Below are 13516 nucleotides of genomic sequence, written 5' to 3'. Positions count from 1 at the left end.
GGGGATGGGGATCTAGAGTGTTGCTCCATTGACTATGATATGAAGTGAAGTGCGGCGTATGAAGTACGTGGTGTATTTGGTGTCCCTTGAGGAGATGGTTATCAAGGTGCGAAAGTCACCTTGCCGCCACGGTATGCAACATTCAAGCCTGGTGCCTGCAGCCAAATACTGGTGTGGCCTTGGGCCTTGGACCTGGACAAATTCCCACTGCTTCATGCTAACTACTAACCGGAGCAATCCAGAGTCCAGCCATGGCAGTGGGCCAACAGCTGGATGTTTCTGTCCGGTTCCTTAGTTGCCGGGTAGATATATACTCCTGTCACGTTATATATGCTTGTGTCACCTCATAACTTATGTTTCTTCTCGCCACTGGCAATCTTTCTAAACTCCTCCTGCGGTGCGCCCTTGATGAAGCGCTGCATGCCCTCCATGACCTCCCTGACGCCCTGGGCCTCGAGGCTCTCGAGAAAAGGCCGTCTGATCAGCTCCTTGATCTTGACCAAACTCTCTTGGTTCAAATGGTCGCCCAGCTTGTCTTCCACCTCGGCCAAGACCTGCTTCAAGAAGCCGTCGCTGTCATTCTGGTCTTTCCCGGAAAACACCTTGGTCACGAACCCACAAGCCACCAGCTCGTCGCAGGGGATCCGGCGGGACATGATGAGGGCTTCGTTGGCCTTGGCCAGGCCCAGACGTTGCACGAGGCCGATGGACGCGCCGCCCTCGGCCACCAGGCCCAGCGAGGTGAAGGGGGTTAAGAGGAAGGTGTGTGGAGCGGCATAGATGAAGTCGCAGAAGCCCAACAGCGCCGCGGACAGGCCGACGGTCGGCCCGTTGAGGGCGGCAATCAGGATCTTGGGATGGGTGTAGAACGACCGCGTGATGTCGAGGTTGTTGGCCGCGAAGGATCGCAGAATGTCGTTCCGCGCCTGGTCCTTGCTGATGCCAGGCCCACCGCCCGGTCGGGTCAACGTCACGTCAGCTCCGGCCGAGAAGAATCGGCCATTGCCTGTGATGACGGTAATTGTGATGTCTGGATTCTCTGCAATGTCGCGGAGGAGGCAGGAGATGCGATAGTAGTAGTCTTGGTTCATGGCATTGAGTTTCTTCGGTTGGTTGAGTGTGATGATGGCGATGCGGCCCTGGGTGCGATAGAGGACCGCTTCTTCAGGCGACGCCATGATGTATGATGTCTGTCAGCGGTAGAGTTCGTGGTTCTGGTTCTGGATGGGGGAAGTGGGAGAGAGAATCGAATCGGACAGGTAGGACGTGCCGGCGCGTTGAAGAGCTGTTCTGTCGCTGCCTGCGCTGACCGTCAAGTAGTAGAGGGGGTAGCAGTCGGGGTCAGAGCGCGAGAAGGGGGTTCACGAGGTTGAGGTTGAGGTTGAGGTCCAGGTAGATGGGAGGTACAATGCACAATGCTGCACGAAGTCAGACAAATATAAAAGGTCAATGATGGGGATCCTCGGCAATCTGGACTGTATACCAAGGGACAAGGACATAGTGATAGATGGTAGATACTTACTGGACGCATGTCCCTGACTCCCTGGCGGGTGCGGAGAAGCAAAGCAGAACTTGAACTTTGAACCGAGGTCCGGCGTGCTTGGCATCCATCAATCAGATCAGAGATCACTGCGTACGAGTACTGCCTGCGTACCGCGTACTGCGTATTCCGGACTTCGTTTTCCGTACTCTGCTGCGGTCAGTGGCTTTCTGTCCTCCTGGGAACCTCCCGTCAGCTGTCTCCTCACGCTCTGCCGGTCACTGCTGCTAGATATCAGCTACTAGCTATATTACAGCACTACCACGGTCTCTCTATCGACCTATGGAGACGTTAGATGCGAGGCTGAGGGTGACGGTGTATTGCTGGACGAACCAGGCTGAAGACTCAGGGGCCAGGGCCCAGGGCCCAAGGAGCAGGGCAGTGAAACCCAATGCCATCGACTCACTAATTACAGTACTATAGGTACCTACCACCTCCGGTACATCCAGTACCTACTGTACAGTGTACAGCGTACACAGCAGGCCCCGACTAAAGGTAACTGATCACATACAGTGGATGGGCCGAGGCAGCATCTGGTTGGCTTCCCCGACCCGCGAAGTAGCCGTCCACGGTCCACGACAACTCTGCTGGGGTCCATGCCAGATGCTAGATGCTAGATAATACTAGATCAGCGCACGGTTTGTGGTTTGTTATCCCCAAAGAGAAAGAGAATGTACTCACAAGTAGAAGTATTTCCAATTCACACCTGATCCCTTCTTTTCGTTCAGCCTGCACATATTTCCAATATATTGACAGTTTTCGGATCAGATCATCAACCACGCACGACCTACATACAGTACGCTACAGGGTCTACCTGTCTATCTAAGGTGAAGGTGGCCAAGGTTTTTGTTTTTCAGAGGCACGAACAACAAACAATATATTATACAAGACACCATCCCCTCGAATACCAAGATGGCCAAGGCATCCGAGAACAAAAGTGTAGCCGTGCTGGTCATACTCCGTCCTAACCGGGCAGAAGACAGGCACAAGGTACGTACTTACGGTCTCTTTTTGTTCTTAAGAGGGTTGGTTGTTTTATGTCCCAGCCTTGTCCCTGTTCCCAGTCTCGGTCACGGTTGGCGCCATTCATCTTCCTTTCTCGTGTCCGCTGTCTCTGCGAGTTGAGATGCCTCAAGCACATCCTCCTAAGTCTGGCTGGCAGGTCATCGAGTCGCTGTCATCGCTGGCGCCCTTATTCCGCCGCCCGACCAGCCAATGCACGACACGGAGCTTCTTCACGCCCGCGACTCGCAAAGGCGCCCTGCTCGGGATGGTCGCCCCGGCCGAGCAAGACCGCCTGATTGCCGGGGTGGAAATCTTCACGCGCCCGTCCGCCCTGGCGGCCGTGCAAGCGTCGCCCGAATATAGGGACGCCGCGTCCTCTTTGGCCACGGCCGCGCCCGCGCCTCACTTGACCACGTGGTATCCCACCGCGGGATTCGTAGCGCGCCGCAACCAGATCGAGACCGGACCGGCCCAGATCGTCATGCTGGCCAAGTTCGTGGTGAGGGACGGAGACGGGCTCAGGGAGAAGTTGGTTGATGTTCTGGGGTGAGTTGACCCTCCACTCCATCAGCTTCGCATACAACACTCCCGCTCTGCGTCCCGAGTACTGTACTTCCTTGTCTTCCTCACCCTCTTTGCCCTTTGGATGGCCATTCATCACCCGGGTCATGTCAGACGAGGTGGTCTCGGTGGCTTTTTGTTTTGTTTCCCTCTCCTCGATGCCCGTCCCATTCTATTACATCACCTCTCATCTCATCTCATCTTATCTCATCTCATATCCTCCCATCCTGTTTTATGCTATGCTATGCTATGCTATGCTATGCTATCTTTACCATCCTCGCCTTTTTCCTACGACGTCGGCATCTCCCTCGATTCTCATTCCATTCTCTTTCCCTCCCCGACTGACAACAATCCAGCAAGTATTGCTCGTGGGTCGAATCCAACGAGCTCACCACCCTGACCTACAGCGTCCTGACCCGGCCCGACGCCCCCAACGAAGTCCTCATGTTTGAGCGCTACAAGGACCTCCAGGCCTTGGGCGAGCACAGCAAAACCGCCCAATTTCGAGCCATGTTGTAAGTGCGAGCTTGGAGAGCTTTATCCCTTTGCCCTTTGCCTTTTCCCTTTCCCGGTTTCCGTCTTGGAGAGACAGAGGTCCCCCCTATCAGTGTGGCCACATCATCGCGGACCCTTTCAAACAGCTTCTCCCCGTCTGACTGACTGGCTGTGTGTCTGGGTGTCTGGGTGTCTGGGTGTCTGGGTGTCTGGGTGTCTATCTGTCTATCTACCTATCTATCTAACCGCTTCTCCCCATCTATCCACAGCAAAGCAACAGGCCCCTTCATCCAAGCGAAAAAGACCCTCCTGAGCGAGTGGAACGAACTCGACGGCTCCTTCGTCTCCAATTTCCCCGGCGGCGGTGGCGGCATCGGCGGCATCGGCGCCCAAGCAAAGCTCTAGGCTTCAGTGGCATCGGCACCCAAGCAAAGCTCTAGGCTTCACTAAGTATGGAGTATGGAGGACGGCTAATGCAAGCAAAGCTCTAAGCTTCAGTTCAGTAGGATGGAGGACGGAGGACGGCTGATGGTATGCCTATGCCTCCCAGAAAGGATTCCATGCTCTAGCTCTATGTGCGGATTCGGATTTGGATTCGGATTCGCATACGGAGTAATTACCAGTATCTATCGTCTTGGACCTACAGTACATAGTACAGAGTACATACTCGGTAGGCTGGAGAACAGCCTTGGTCAAGTGGGCATACCATACCGGACCTGCCTGTCAGTGGAACTACGCAGTACTCTACTCTGTACGGAGTACTTTGATCGGGAACCCTCTTGCTTTCAGAAAAAAGAACAGATCCCACCTTCGGATCTCTCAGCTGGTCAATCTAATGTTTTATTGTGTCACACTACGAATCTCCCTGTCCTGATTATGATGATGGCCATTTGTCTTTTCGGCTCTAAGAAATGACCCCCGCCCCTATTAGCCCAGGCTGACCCAGTACCATACTTCCCATTATCTGCTAAGCCATACCCGGACCTCCTGTATAACCCGGTCGTATCCATAGTCACCATTCGATGTTCGGCAAGCAATCCCCCTCCACTTCCCCAAAGGGTGGAATGACTCCAGCAGGATATGTTGACAGATGTTGTTGCCGCCCTAGCCCTCCTTCGCCTCGTGTGTGTACCCCAGGATAATCTATATACAAATCTCTTTTTGAGTTGTCGCGATGAATGGATCTGCTGGCTGCAGGGTATATGTACACCAAATACCTGATCCTAAATTTATGTGTGCGGGAATAAAACTGCCGTGACGTACTCGTTCATTCATGAAGCCTTGTTTTTTTGGGGCTTGCTCGTTTGCCTTTATTGGCGGTGTCAATAGAAGAAGGCGGCGACAAATACCACGGCGGTAAACGCGGTGGTCACACAGTACTCGAGCTCGAACAAGAAACTCTGAGTGCTAAAGGCAATCTTCTTGGCCTCTGCTTTTGGATGGGCGATTCCAGTCTTCTGGTCGCGGACCAAAAGTTCTTCCCGGTCAGGCATCGTAGGAGGGTCGACGGCATACGTAAATGGTATCCAGAACGACGAGCAGACGATAATCCATGTCAGAGGTGGCCAGAAGGCGTGTGTGAGCAGGCATACCAGCTTCGCCCGGAGTGTGTGTTGCAAGAAGCACCGGTACGTCGACATGGTGACGGCAACCAAGACGAAGTAGACATAAGCGACATGGAAGCCGGCCAGGTAGTTAACCAGGATGGTCCAGACACGTCGGTACATTGGGGCGCGCCTTTTTGCGTCTCGCTCGTTCAGTGATGATTTAATCGAGCCTGTTGCCTTGAAGGCTTGGGTTTGTCCACCTAGCCATTTCGGAAGCAGGAAGGAGCGCACCAGTGTCAGCGCAATGTATGGGCTCATCCACATTTGTGACCGACTACCCCTTTGTCCCGTGGCGTAGCCAGACGGCAAGAACAGGGCGAATTCGCAGAGTCGGTTGCACGTCATGGCTGCAAAACAGGCCCGAATTAACCACCGGAGCTGCTCTTCTGTGGCATAGGCGACAAGAGGCTTGTTGGCGATCAAAACGATCGGCATGGCGAAGATGGACAATGTCAGGAAGATGTTGAACAAGCTCAAGACAGCGTAGATGAAGCCCGAGGTTCGCTGTGCAAAGGTCATTTGCTTGATTTTGTCGCCCCAGAGACAGAACCGGAGCTTGAATGCGGTGTCGACGGTGCCAATTGCCTGAAAGAATGTCAGCTACGTCCAAGGACCACCTTTGGAGGAATCCAAACTTACCCATCTTGTTCGCTGTTTCAGATGGCCACCGTAGTCTTCCGGGACGGTGCCAAACTGAAGAGCTTCATGCACGTACGCGGTTTTCCAGCCTTGGCCCAGCAGCAGGGTCGAAGTGGCTACATCTTCTGCCAATGAACCACGAGGGAAGCCGCCAATTTGATCAAGAGCCACTCTTCGAATCACATAACCGGATCCGGTACACCACGCAACCCCCAAGGCATCTTTGACCGGCTCTGCCACATTGACGAAGAAGTCGAGACTCTGGCAAAGAGGATCGTCCTTGGGTACATTGTAGAACAATTGAGGCGGGCAGCCGAGCGCGACCTTGGGGTCCAACAGGAGATGAGGCATAATGGCTCGCAACCAGTTCTGTTCGGGAATCATGTCGGCATCCAAAGCTGCCATGAACTCGGACGCACCGCCAGGCATACTATGAACCTCGTCCAGACCATAGTTGAGATTGCCAGCTTTGAAATGGTGAGGAACTCCTGGAAACTTGGGACGGCGGCGGTAAAACAGGTTGGGGAAGGTCTCTCGCATATCCTCCAATGTAGTCTTGAGCACATCCGACTTGCCATCGTCCAAGAGGATCACCCGGTACCGATCAGCGGGATAGTCCAGATCACATGCCGCGCGGACGGTGTCGACAACCAGATCGTCATCCTCACCACAGCAGGTGATGAAAACATCGACCCTGGGGACGTCGTTGCCAATCAACCGCAGCTTCGGACGGTTCCTCTTCTTGAGGACAAACAGTGACCAAAAGGTTTGCATGAAGATCGGAATGGCGACACTGATCTCGACAGCAATGAACACCCAGGCGAGAGGGAAAGGCGCGTGGTACATGCGTTGTGCCGAGATGACAAAGGTGATGCGGAGGCCAAAATACAGCCAGTACAGTGCCAGTGAAACAATGGCCAGTAGAGGCGCGAACCAATAATACATCCGTCTCTTCCAGCCAGATAGAAATTCCTTGTCGTCTCTTGAGTGTAGTCGGGCAATGGACCCATCTTTGACCCAATCCTTGCTCAGGTACGTGCTAGACGCGTCGGGGACGAGAGGTTTTAATGTTTCTTGACTTCTCTGTTGAAGGTCAGCACGCGGATTCTTGCCAGCTCGAGGGATGGACTCACAAATGGCGTGGATGTCGGATAAGGCGAGTTTGCTCCATACTCTGAGTAGGTGGAAGTAGTTCTGGGAGCGAAAGGAGGAAACCCTCCATTGGGAGTATCTAGAGGACTATCCTGCAGGTTCTCGGTGGTAATGAGATCTGAGAGGGTTCGAGCATGATGGTCGGACGCGCTGCGTGGTGACTCGGTCAATGGTATACTTTCTCTGTAGCTGCCATAAACCGGGTGCACCACCGAACGAGGTTTTTCAAAATATGAATTGGCGTTCTCATTCAGCGTGGTGGACGATGCACCAGACATTGTGCTCTCTGTCATGGCCTGTAGGTACCGTTGTTGTTCTGGCCTCCCACGATCATTGTTTTTGCGAACGAGCGGCATCTTGAAGAATCGAGGCGTGAGAGTGTTTGTGAGGTCATGCAAGGGTTGGACGTTTGGATCAAATGGAGGTCCGGGAGGCAGGGAGATTAGCTCAAAGACCGCGCAGAAGTTTCATGTTCCGTCCTGAGCAGTAATGAAGTCTGGACAACGATGGATGTCCCGTGCGTATTGCAGTATTTCCCCCCCTTGTACGGAGTACCAAGCGAACGACGAGGAAAACGAGCGTGTCGAGCTGGAAGGATTGCGGTGTTTCGTACCCGGCGGGCGAGAGTTCGACGAGTTTGGTACTCAGGACTCCGTACCAGCAAAAACGAAGGTTAGTGGTACAGGCAAATTGCACAAGGAAAGTGAAGGGTGACAAGATTCGAATGGCCGGCAGGACGGACAAGGCGGACAAGTCAGAGTTTGAGGCGATGAATTGGCCTGCGCCGCGGCGGATGTCTACGTGCTACCTTATCTCGTCATAGTATTGGTGTGAAGTGGATGTCACATCTTACCGGGTAAGGGAGTGGTTGGCAACAATGGCAGCTGGCGAGCTGGGGGACCTCGCAGGCGCGCTCATCAGCTGGTTTGCGCCGTGCAAAGGCCGTAGCCGGCGTACCAGTATCCGTAGGCGAAATGCGATTTGCCCCCTTTCGCATTTGACGGAGGCTGGATCGACCAAGGAAAGCGCTGGAAAACAGGATGGAGACGAAACAGACCACGGACATGGATACCAGATGGAGGAGGCTGTGAACCAGTGACAGAGATTTCCCGATAAGCAACAAACACTGGATGGCGGGATGGCGCTGGGAGACTGGGAGACGCAGCAAAAACATGCGACGGGGACGAAATTGAGGGAGGGTGGGTATAGGTACGTACTCCGTGTACGGATACCGGTGTACGGAGTACCTGCAGACCCATGCAGGGCGGTACTGGTACGGTCAGGACGCCGGGCTCAGCCCCCAGCAGCGGGCTGGCGATTGGTACCAGGCAGGTATCGGATCTGTTTCACTTGGTATTGGGCCGTCCGATTAGCACAAGGCTTCGAAGGCCGGGAAATGAGGTCAAAGGGGCAGCCAAGACAGACGCGAGAAACAAGCGTCAGGCTAACCGGGGCTGGGGCCCAGTTTGCCCCGGTTTAGCAACCATCTGCCCCTGTATGAGCTGTAGGAGCTTATGCCTGGGGCCTGTAGACCTTGGCCCTAGGGTCACTGCATGCCAGGATGCCGCAGGCTGAGGCACCCGCCCCGTCACCTTCTCACAACGCCACCTGCGCCGCCGCCTGCGCCGCCTGCGCTCCATTTTCGTTTCCCTCCCTCGAGACAACCACCACAACTCCCAACCCATTCTTTCCGACAAATCTACGCTCTGGTGAGCTGGTGCGAGCCTTTCCGCAGAGTTCCAGGTTCCAACCATAATTAATACGGGCACCGGGCACCTCTCACTCTCACCTCGAGACTGGTACCCTTGTCGCCGCCACATCACCAGTCCGTGCTGCTGAGACCTTGGTTTGAGCGGCCGACCCCCTGGGCCCTGTGCTCCCTGCTCCGACGCCCGCCCGCACCCACTCCGGGATCTTCATTTCTCTATTCCTCTGTTCTTTGACGGCTTGTCTTTCTTCAAACAATTTGGCCATCTCAGCTCGCTTTGTTTTACTCCGTCCTCCGTACAAAGACCTCGTCGTCGCTCTCCACGGTCGACCCGTCCTCCTCCTTACGACCATTTTTGCCGTGTCTGCTGTGCGCACCTTGTTCTGCCTCGGCCCCTGGAGCTCTGCGCCTCGACTCTGATCTACGGATAGAGATACATCACGCGACCATGGGCGCCAAATCCATCATCAGCTACGGGTTTCTCGTCCTGCCCGTCGCAATCACCATTGGTATATTGCTGGGGCTCCAGGCCTGGCGAGAGTCCCATGGCCTGTCGCGACCTTTCGTGAGCAATGCCGTCAAGACGAACACGTATTGTCAGCGGGCATTCGGTATCACGCCTACCACAGATGGACAAGATTACACACGTGAGTTTCTCTGACTGGTGCACGATCTCCCTTTCCATTTGTGGCGAGCAATCAGTACCCCTGTCATTTTTGATAGCATGGAGCGGTTAAGGATTTTCCTGGTTCCTGGGCCTATGACCTGTTGGGAATAGTAGGATCCGCTGCACAGATGCCGGTGCTGGTGCTGATTGAATTCTGCTTTGCCGTCCCGAGCTGCCATTTGCTTTAGCGCGCCACTCCCGCGAGCGATCTGTTGGGCCAATCATGTCTCATGCGATTTAAATGCTGACTCGTCATCCTAGTGAATCCAAATCAATGGGGTATTACTGCCGACTACACTGGCGGTGGTGCTCTGTGCATGAATGTGAGTCCAAGGTACTTGGGACCCAAATGGAAGCTTTGAACTGACGGAACTGAAGATCACCACATTCGACAACGCCACCTACCCGACCAACACCACAGCACCGGCATGGTCAATCACCTGGCAATTTCCGCCTGGTCCGGAAACGCAGCCCGTTCATGCTTTCCCCAATATCAAGTTGGATGCCGATAAAGTCTTTCCCATTCGGATTCAAGACGTCGCACGCATTGATTTTGAAGCCGAGTGGGCGTATGGAGTTGGTGACGAGAAGCCATCCACGACCAATGTCGCCGACCTGACAGCCATCGACCTGAACTCAAACGTGGCCATTGATATGTTCTTGGATTCCGACCCCAACAATGCCACCAGTACGGTGGATGCCAAATACGAAGTCATGATCTGGCTGGGCGATTTTGGCGCTGCGACACAGCCCATTGGGTTGAAGCAGGGCGCGCTCACTACGCAAGATGTCAATGGCACCACTTTGTATGATTGCCCCTTTGCCCGTTGTGATTGGCGTGGATGAAAGCTGACTCACTTTTTAGTTCGCTCTACTTTGGAGAGAACGGTTTGGGTCAAAGTGTCTTGACTTGGGTTGCAAGTGGTACCGTTCAGAACTTTGTCGCCGACGTAGGACCGCTGCTCCAAGGCCTAACAGGCCTGGGGGGTCCTACCGTGGGCGATTACCTTGGATACATGGCATTCGGATCGGAAGCCCTCAGTTCTTCATCGAACGTCACTTTCTATAACCCTAGCCTGAGCATGGCGGTGGTTCCCAAATGATCAACAATATGCTGGCGAGGACCTATACCCACACTCACACACGGCCTCATTAACGCTTGGACATCTACGATATTTTGCGAGTTATCTTCGATTCTATCTGAAGAATATCTATCTGTCCACCTCAGGGGCAGTCGGGAAACTAGGGGGACGGCTCGTGACAGGGCAGTCCAACCCCATCCGTGGAGTGATTGGCCACCTGTTTGGACACATTGAGACCGACTATTATCTTTGCCACGAATGCCGCGAGAAGAGCCGACGAAGTCCCCCAAACGACTAGCCACAGCGGCGGCACCGCGAACAAGCCTTGAGGACATGCACGTTATTAGGCAGGGCTTGCGTCCTGTCACCGAGCGGTAACGACCAGGGGCGCAGCGGCTGCCATGTCTCTGCCATTTGAAATAGACCTTTAGGTCGGAGTATCATGTATGGTACTGACCGGGATATTTCCCAGCTCCAGTACGGAGCACTCCGTACTGCTTGCCTTTGGCTGGACCCAAAGTGCAGCAGGACCGGACGTGCGACAAGCTTCTCTCTTCTTGCGGCAACAAGGCTTGAACGGACCACACACGATACCGTTGGTACAGAATTAGATCTATAGATAAGGGAGGGGTGAGACATGCATGGGAAGCCCCGGGGATTTGCAAAGCGAAAGGGGATGCGGACCAGTCACAAGCGAGCAATCCCTAGCGACCCTCCGACTCTCCGACAGAGGCCGGGAACGGGACCATCAAGCCTGGCCGAGTCGGAGTCTCAAGCAAATCAGGCTTGTCGAGGGAGGGCGATCACTGATGTCAACGTCGAGCCTTTCTTACGCTGTATACGCCAATATCCGTACTCTTACCGCGGCTCAAGCAAGCTGTAAAGATAGCAGCATTGTTCCAACAAAAGACCTGGTTTCGCTTCTGGGTTGGCCCTATCATCTCTAGCCTCGTGTGCTTCCAGCCTGCGTCGTTTCGTATCGTGTCAACCCCGCCACCACTCAACGTGGCTGCGTGTTGCTGTCCAACCCCAGCCCCCAGAGTTCCGTCGTTTCAGTCCATGTGGCTCATCCTGTCGTATTTATTCCCCATCCCTTTCCGCACTCGGTACTCCGTACAGGGGCGATCCTTGTGTAAGTCTGGGAAGCCAGGACAAAATCAAGGCTGAAAGTCAAGGCTGGGGCTTGGTCCGATGATGCTTTGATTGTGGAAAGACTTCTTGTTGGTCTGGTCACTGTCACTTTCCAGCAATCTCATAGCATATTTCTAATCCCACCAGAGCGAGTACGGATACAGACCCTCACGTCCAGAACATTCTACGCACATGCCTGGAAAGGGAGTAACAGAGGACTTCATGCAAGAAAAAGACATCAAACTCGAGACGTCAGTCAAGACGGGTGGATGAGCAATCTTCGAGCAAGCATCCTATCCGTGAACGGCCGGCATATCTTGGTTGATATCAGGTACCTTTAAGCTTCCAAGGTAATCCCTGGGCCTGTAAAACTTTCCTTCCTTCGTCAACTTGGATGCCTCAATCTCTGGTTGTTTCTGTGCAGCCCACATGCGCATCCAGGTATCAGGTATATCCATATGCTTGCCGGGGTAAAGGGAAGTCGTCGGCACCGACCCTGCCGTTTAGTCCACGATCAGCTGTCGAAATGAACAAGCCAGTCGGACCAGAACATGTCGTCGTCATTCGTGTTGGCCTCAGGCCGCGCATAGGGTTGCACTTACATCGAGACTGAAAGTGTCGGGCCCACGGAGACATGTAGCGAGCACACCCCAAACAGCTAGTCTCGAAGCTCTTTTGCCAACTCGAAGAATCACAACGCAGAGAGCATCATCCTGGCATTTGGTATTGATCTCAGAACTATGCTTCTCGACCTTTGCTGGACTGGTCGCCGGGCTTGGACCCGTTAACTGTGAGCTTGAAGCCAGATTGTCCCCAGCTTCCCACCGGAGTGAAGAATATGGATGGGAGGAATATTAGAGCGGGAGAGCAAGAGAGGGAAGAAGAAGGTCTCCCATCGGCTTCCTATTCGATATCGCCTTCCCAGGTGCTTCAGTTGGCACAGTGGTTTCACTGGCCAATGTGCCAAACCCGGGGATATTCCTTATGAACCACGCGGGACCTGATACGATGAAATAGGGCAAAAGAGATGTCATGCCAGCCTGCAGACAAGAATTACCAGTGACAGTGCGACCCTTGACGAGGATCGCGAATGCGCACTGTTTTAAGAGGAGCATGAGCGTATACGCTCTGATGCAGTAGGCTTCGAGCCTGCACTGGTTGGCCTGGTCGACGGGCCAGGAGGACTATCACCTAATAGCATTGCCTGCACTTGCACATTTGCTGTGTGCGTGGCTCCATGCAATGGCTTCAGCCCGACCATGTCACGACCAGTGCCTTCACCGAGAGCCCAGGTGAAGACAGAGATCACGTCTGTGGACGCGCAACATGCAGCTCGGTTCCAGGCAGTGAGGGGTGTTCTACACAGTGACAGAGTCACAATGCAACACCGCCAATTCATCACCTATTGAGTGGCAAGCACTTCACCAGCCACTCAACTGGACTGACTGGTCACCTTTGGCAGTGATTCCCTGACAACAGACGCGCAAACAGAGCCTGCTTCTCCAGGTACAAATATCGTCTTCTCGATGCTGCAAATCCAACTTCCTTTTGTTCCATCCACCACACACCACCAATTCTCCTCCAAGCCTTTGACCTGAACCAATTCAAGTCAAGCCAGAATCGAAATTCAGAAGACCGTTATCTTATCTACCTCGAACACCAGTTCCAATACACAACATCGAAACATGGGAGACAAGCCTCCTCGCCCACGTCCCTATCCAACAGAACCCAAGCCATTGCCGGGTGTCAGCTAGACGAAACGGAAGCGCCATGGGCAGTGTCAGTGTTGCAGCATCGGCTTCTCTGGAGAATGAGTTGATGATGGCATGGCCAAGCACCATCTCAACATAGCCAATCTGCCAACCTGCCAACCTGCTGATGCACCGAGAGGAAGTGTTCAGAGTTTTATTGACAATGCATGATGCTGGT

General features: G+C 54.0%; 4 protein-coding genes across 4 annotated transcripts; 2 read left to right on the top strand and 2 right to left on the bottom strand.

Annotated features, from left to right (window-relative positions):
* Positions 1 to 344: 344 nt before the first annotated feature.
* On the bottom strand, positions 345 to 1178 carry A1O3_08044 (enoyl-CoA hydratase; the record flags this gene model as incomplete). The annotated part of the gene is made up of 1 exon (XM_007738145.1): positions 345 to 1178. One exon carries the CDS (start codon positions 1176 to 1178, stop codon positions 345 to 347), a length of 834 nt encoding a protein of 277 aa, XP_007736335.1.
* A 1488-nt stretch (positions 1179 to 2666) lies between these two features.
* On the top strand, positions 2667 to 4006 carry A1O3_08043 (uncharacterized protein; the record flags this gene model as incomplete). The annotated part of the gene is made up of 3 exons (XM_007738144.1): positions 2667 to 3091; positions 3463 to 3621; positions 3871 to 4006. 3 exons carry the CDS (start codon positions 2667 to 2669, stop codon positions 4004 to 4006), a joined length of 720 nt encoding a protein of 239 aa, XP_007736334.1.
* Positions 4007 to 4923: 917 nt separating this feature from the next.
* A1O3_08042 (uncharacterized protein) lies at positions 4924 to 7355 on the bottom strand (the record flags this gene model as incomplete). Its single annotated transcript, XM_007738143.1, has 3 exons — positions 4924 to 5793; positions 5848 to 6930; positions 6981 to 7355. 3 exons carry the CDS (start codon positions 7353 to 7355, stop codon positions 4924 to 4926), a joined length of 2328 nt encoding a protein of 775 aa, XP_007736333.1.
* A 1800-nt stretch (positions 7356 to 9155) lies between these two features.
* A1O3_08041 (uncharacterized protein) lies at positions 9156 to 10477 on the top strand (the record flags this gene model as incomplete). The annotated part of the gene is made up of 4 exons (XM_007738142.1): positions 9156 to 9354; positions 9636 to 9697; positions 9753 to 10180; positions 10240 to 10477. 4 exons carry the CDS (start codon positions 9156 to 9158, stop codon positions 10475 to 10477), a joined length of 927 nt encoding a protein of 308 aa, XP_007736332.1.
* Positions 10478 to 13516: the final 3039 nt, after the last annotated feature.

The sequence above is a fragment of the Capronia epimyces genome (assembly GCF_000585565.1).
Source record: "Capronia epimyces CBS 606.96 chromosome Unknown aczIQ-supercont1.7, whole genome shotgun sequence".
NCBI lineage: Eukaryota > Fungi > Ascomycota > Eurotiomycetes > Chaetothyriales > Herpotrichiellaceae > Capronia > Capronia epimyces.
Note: the sequence above shows the minus strand (reverse complement) of the source record. Positions and strands in the feature narration are given on the sequence as shown.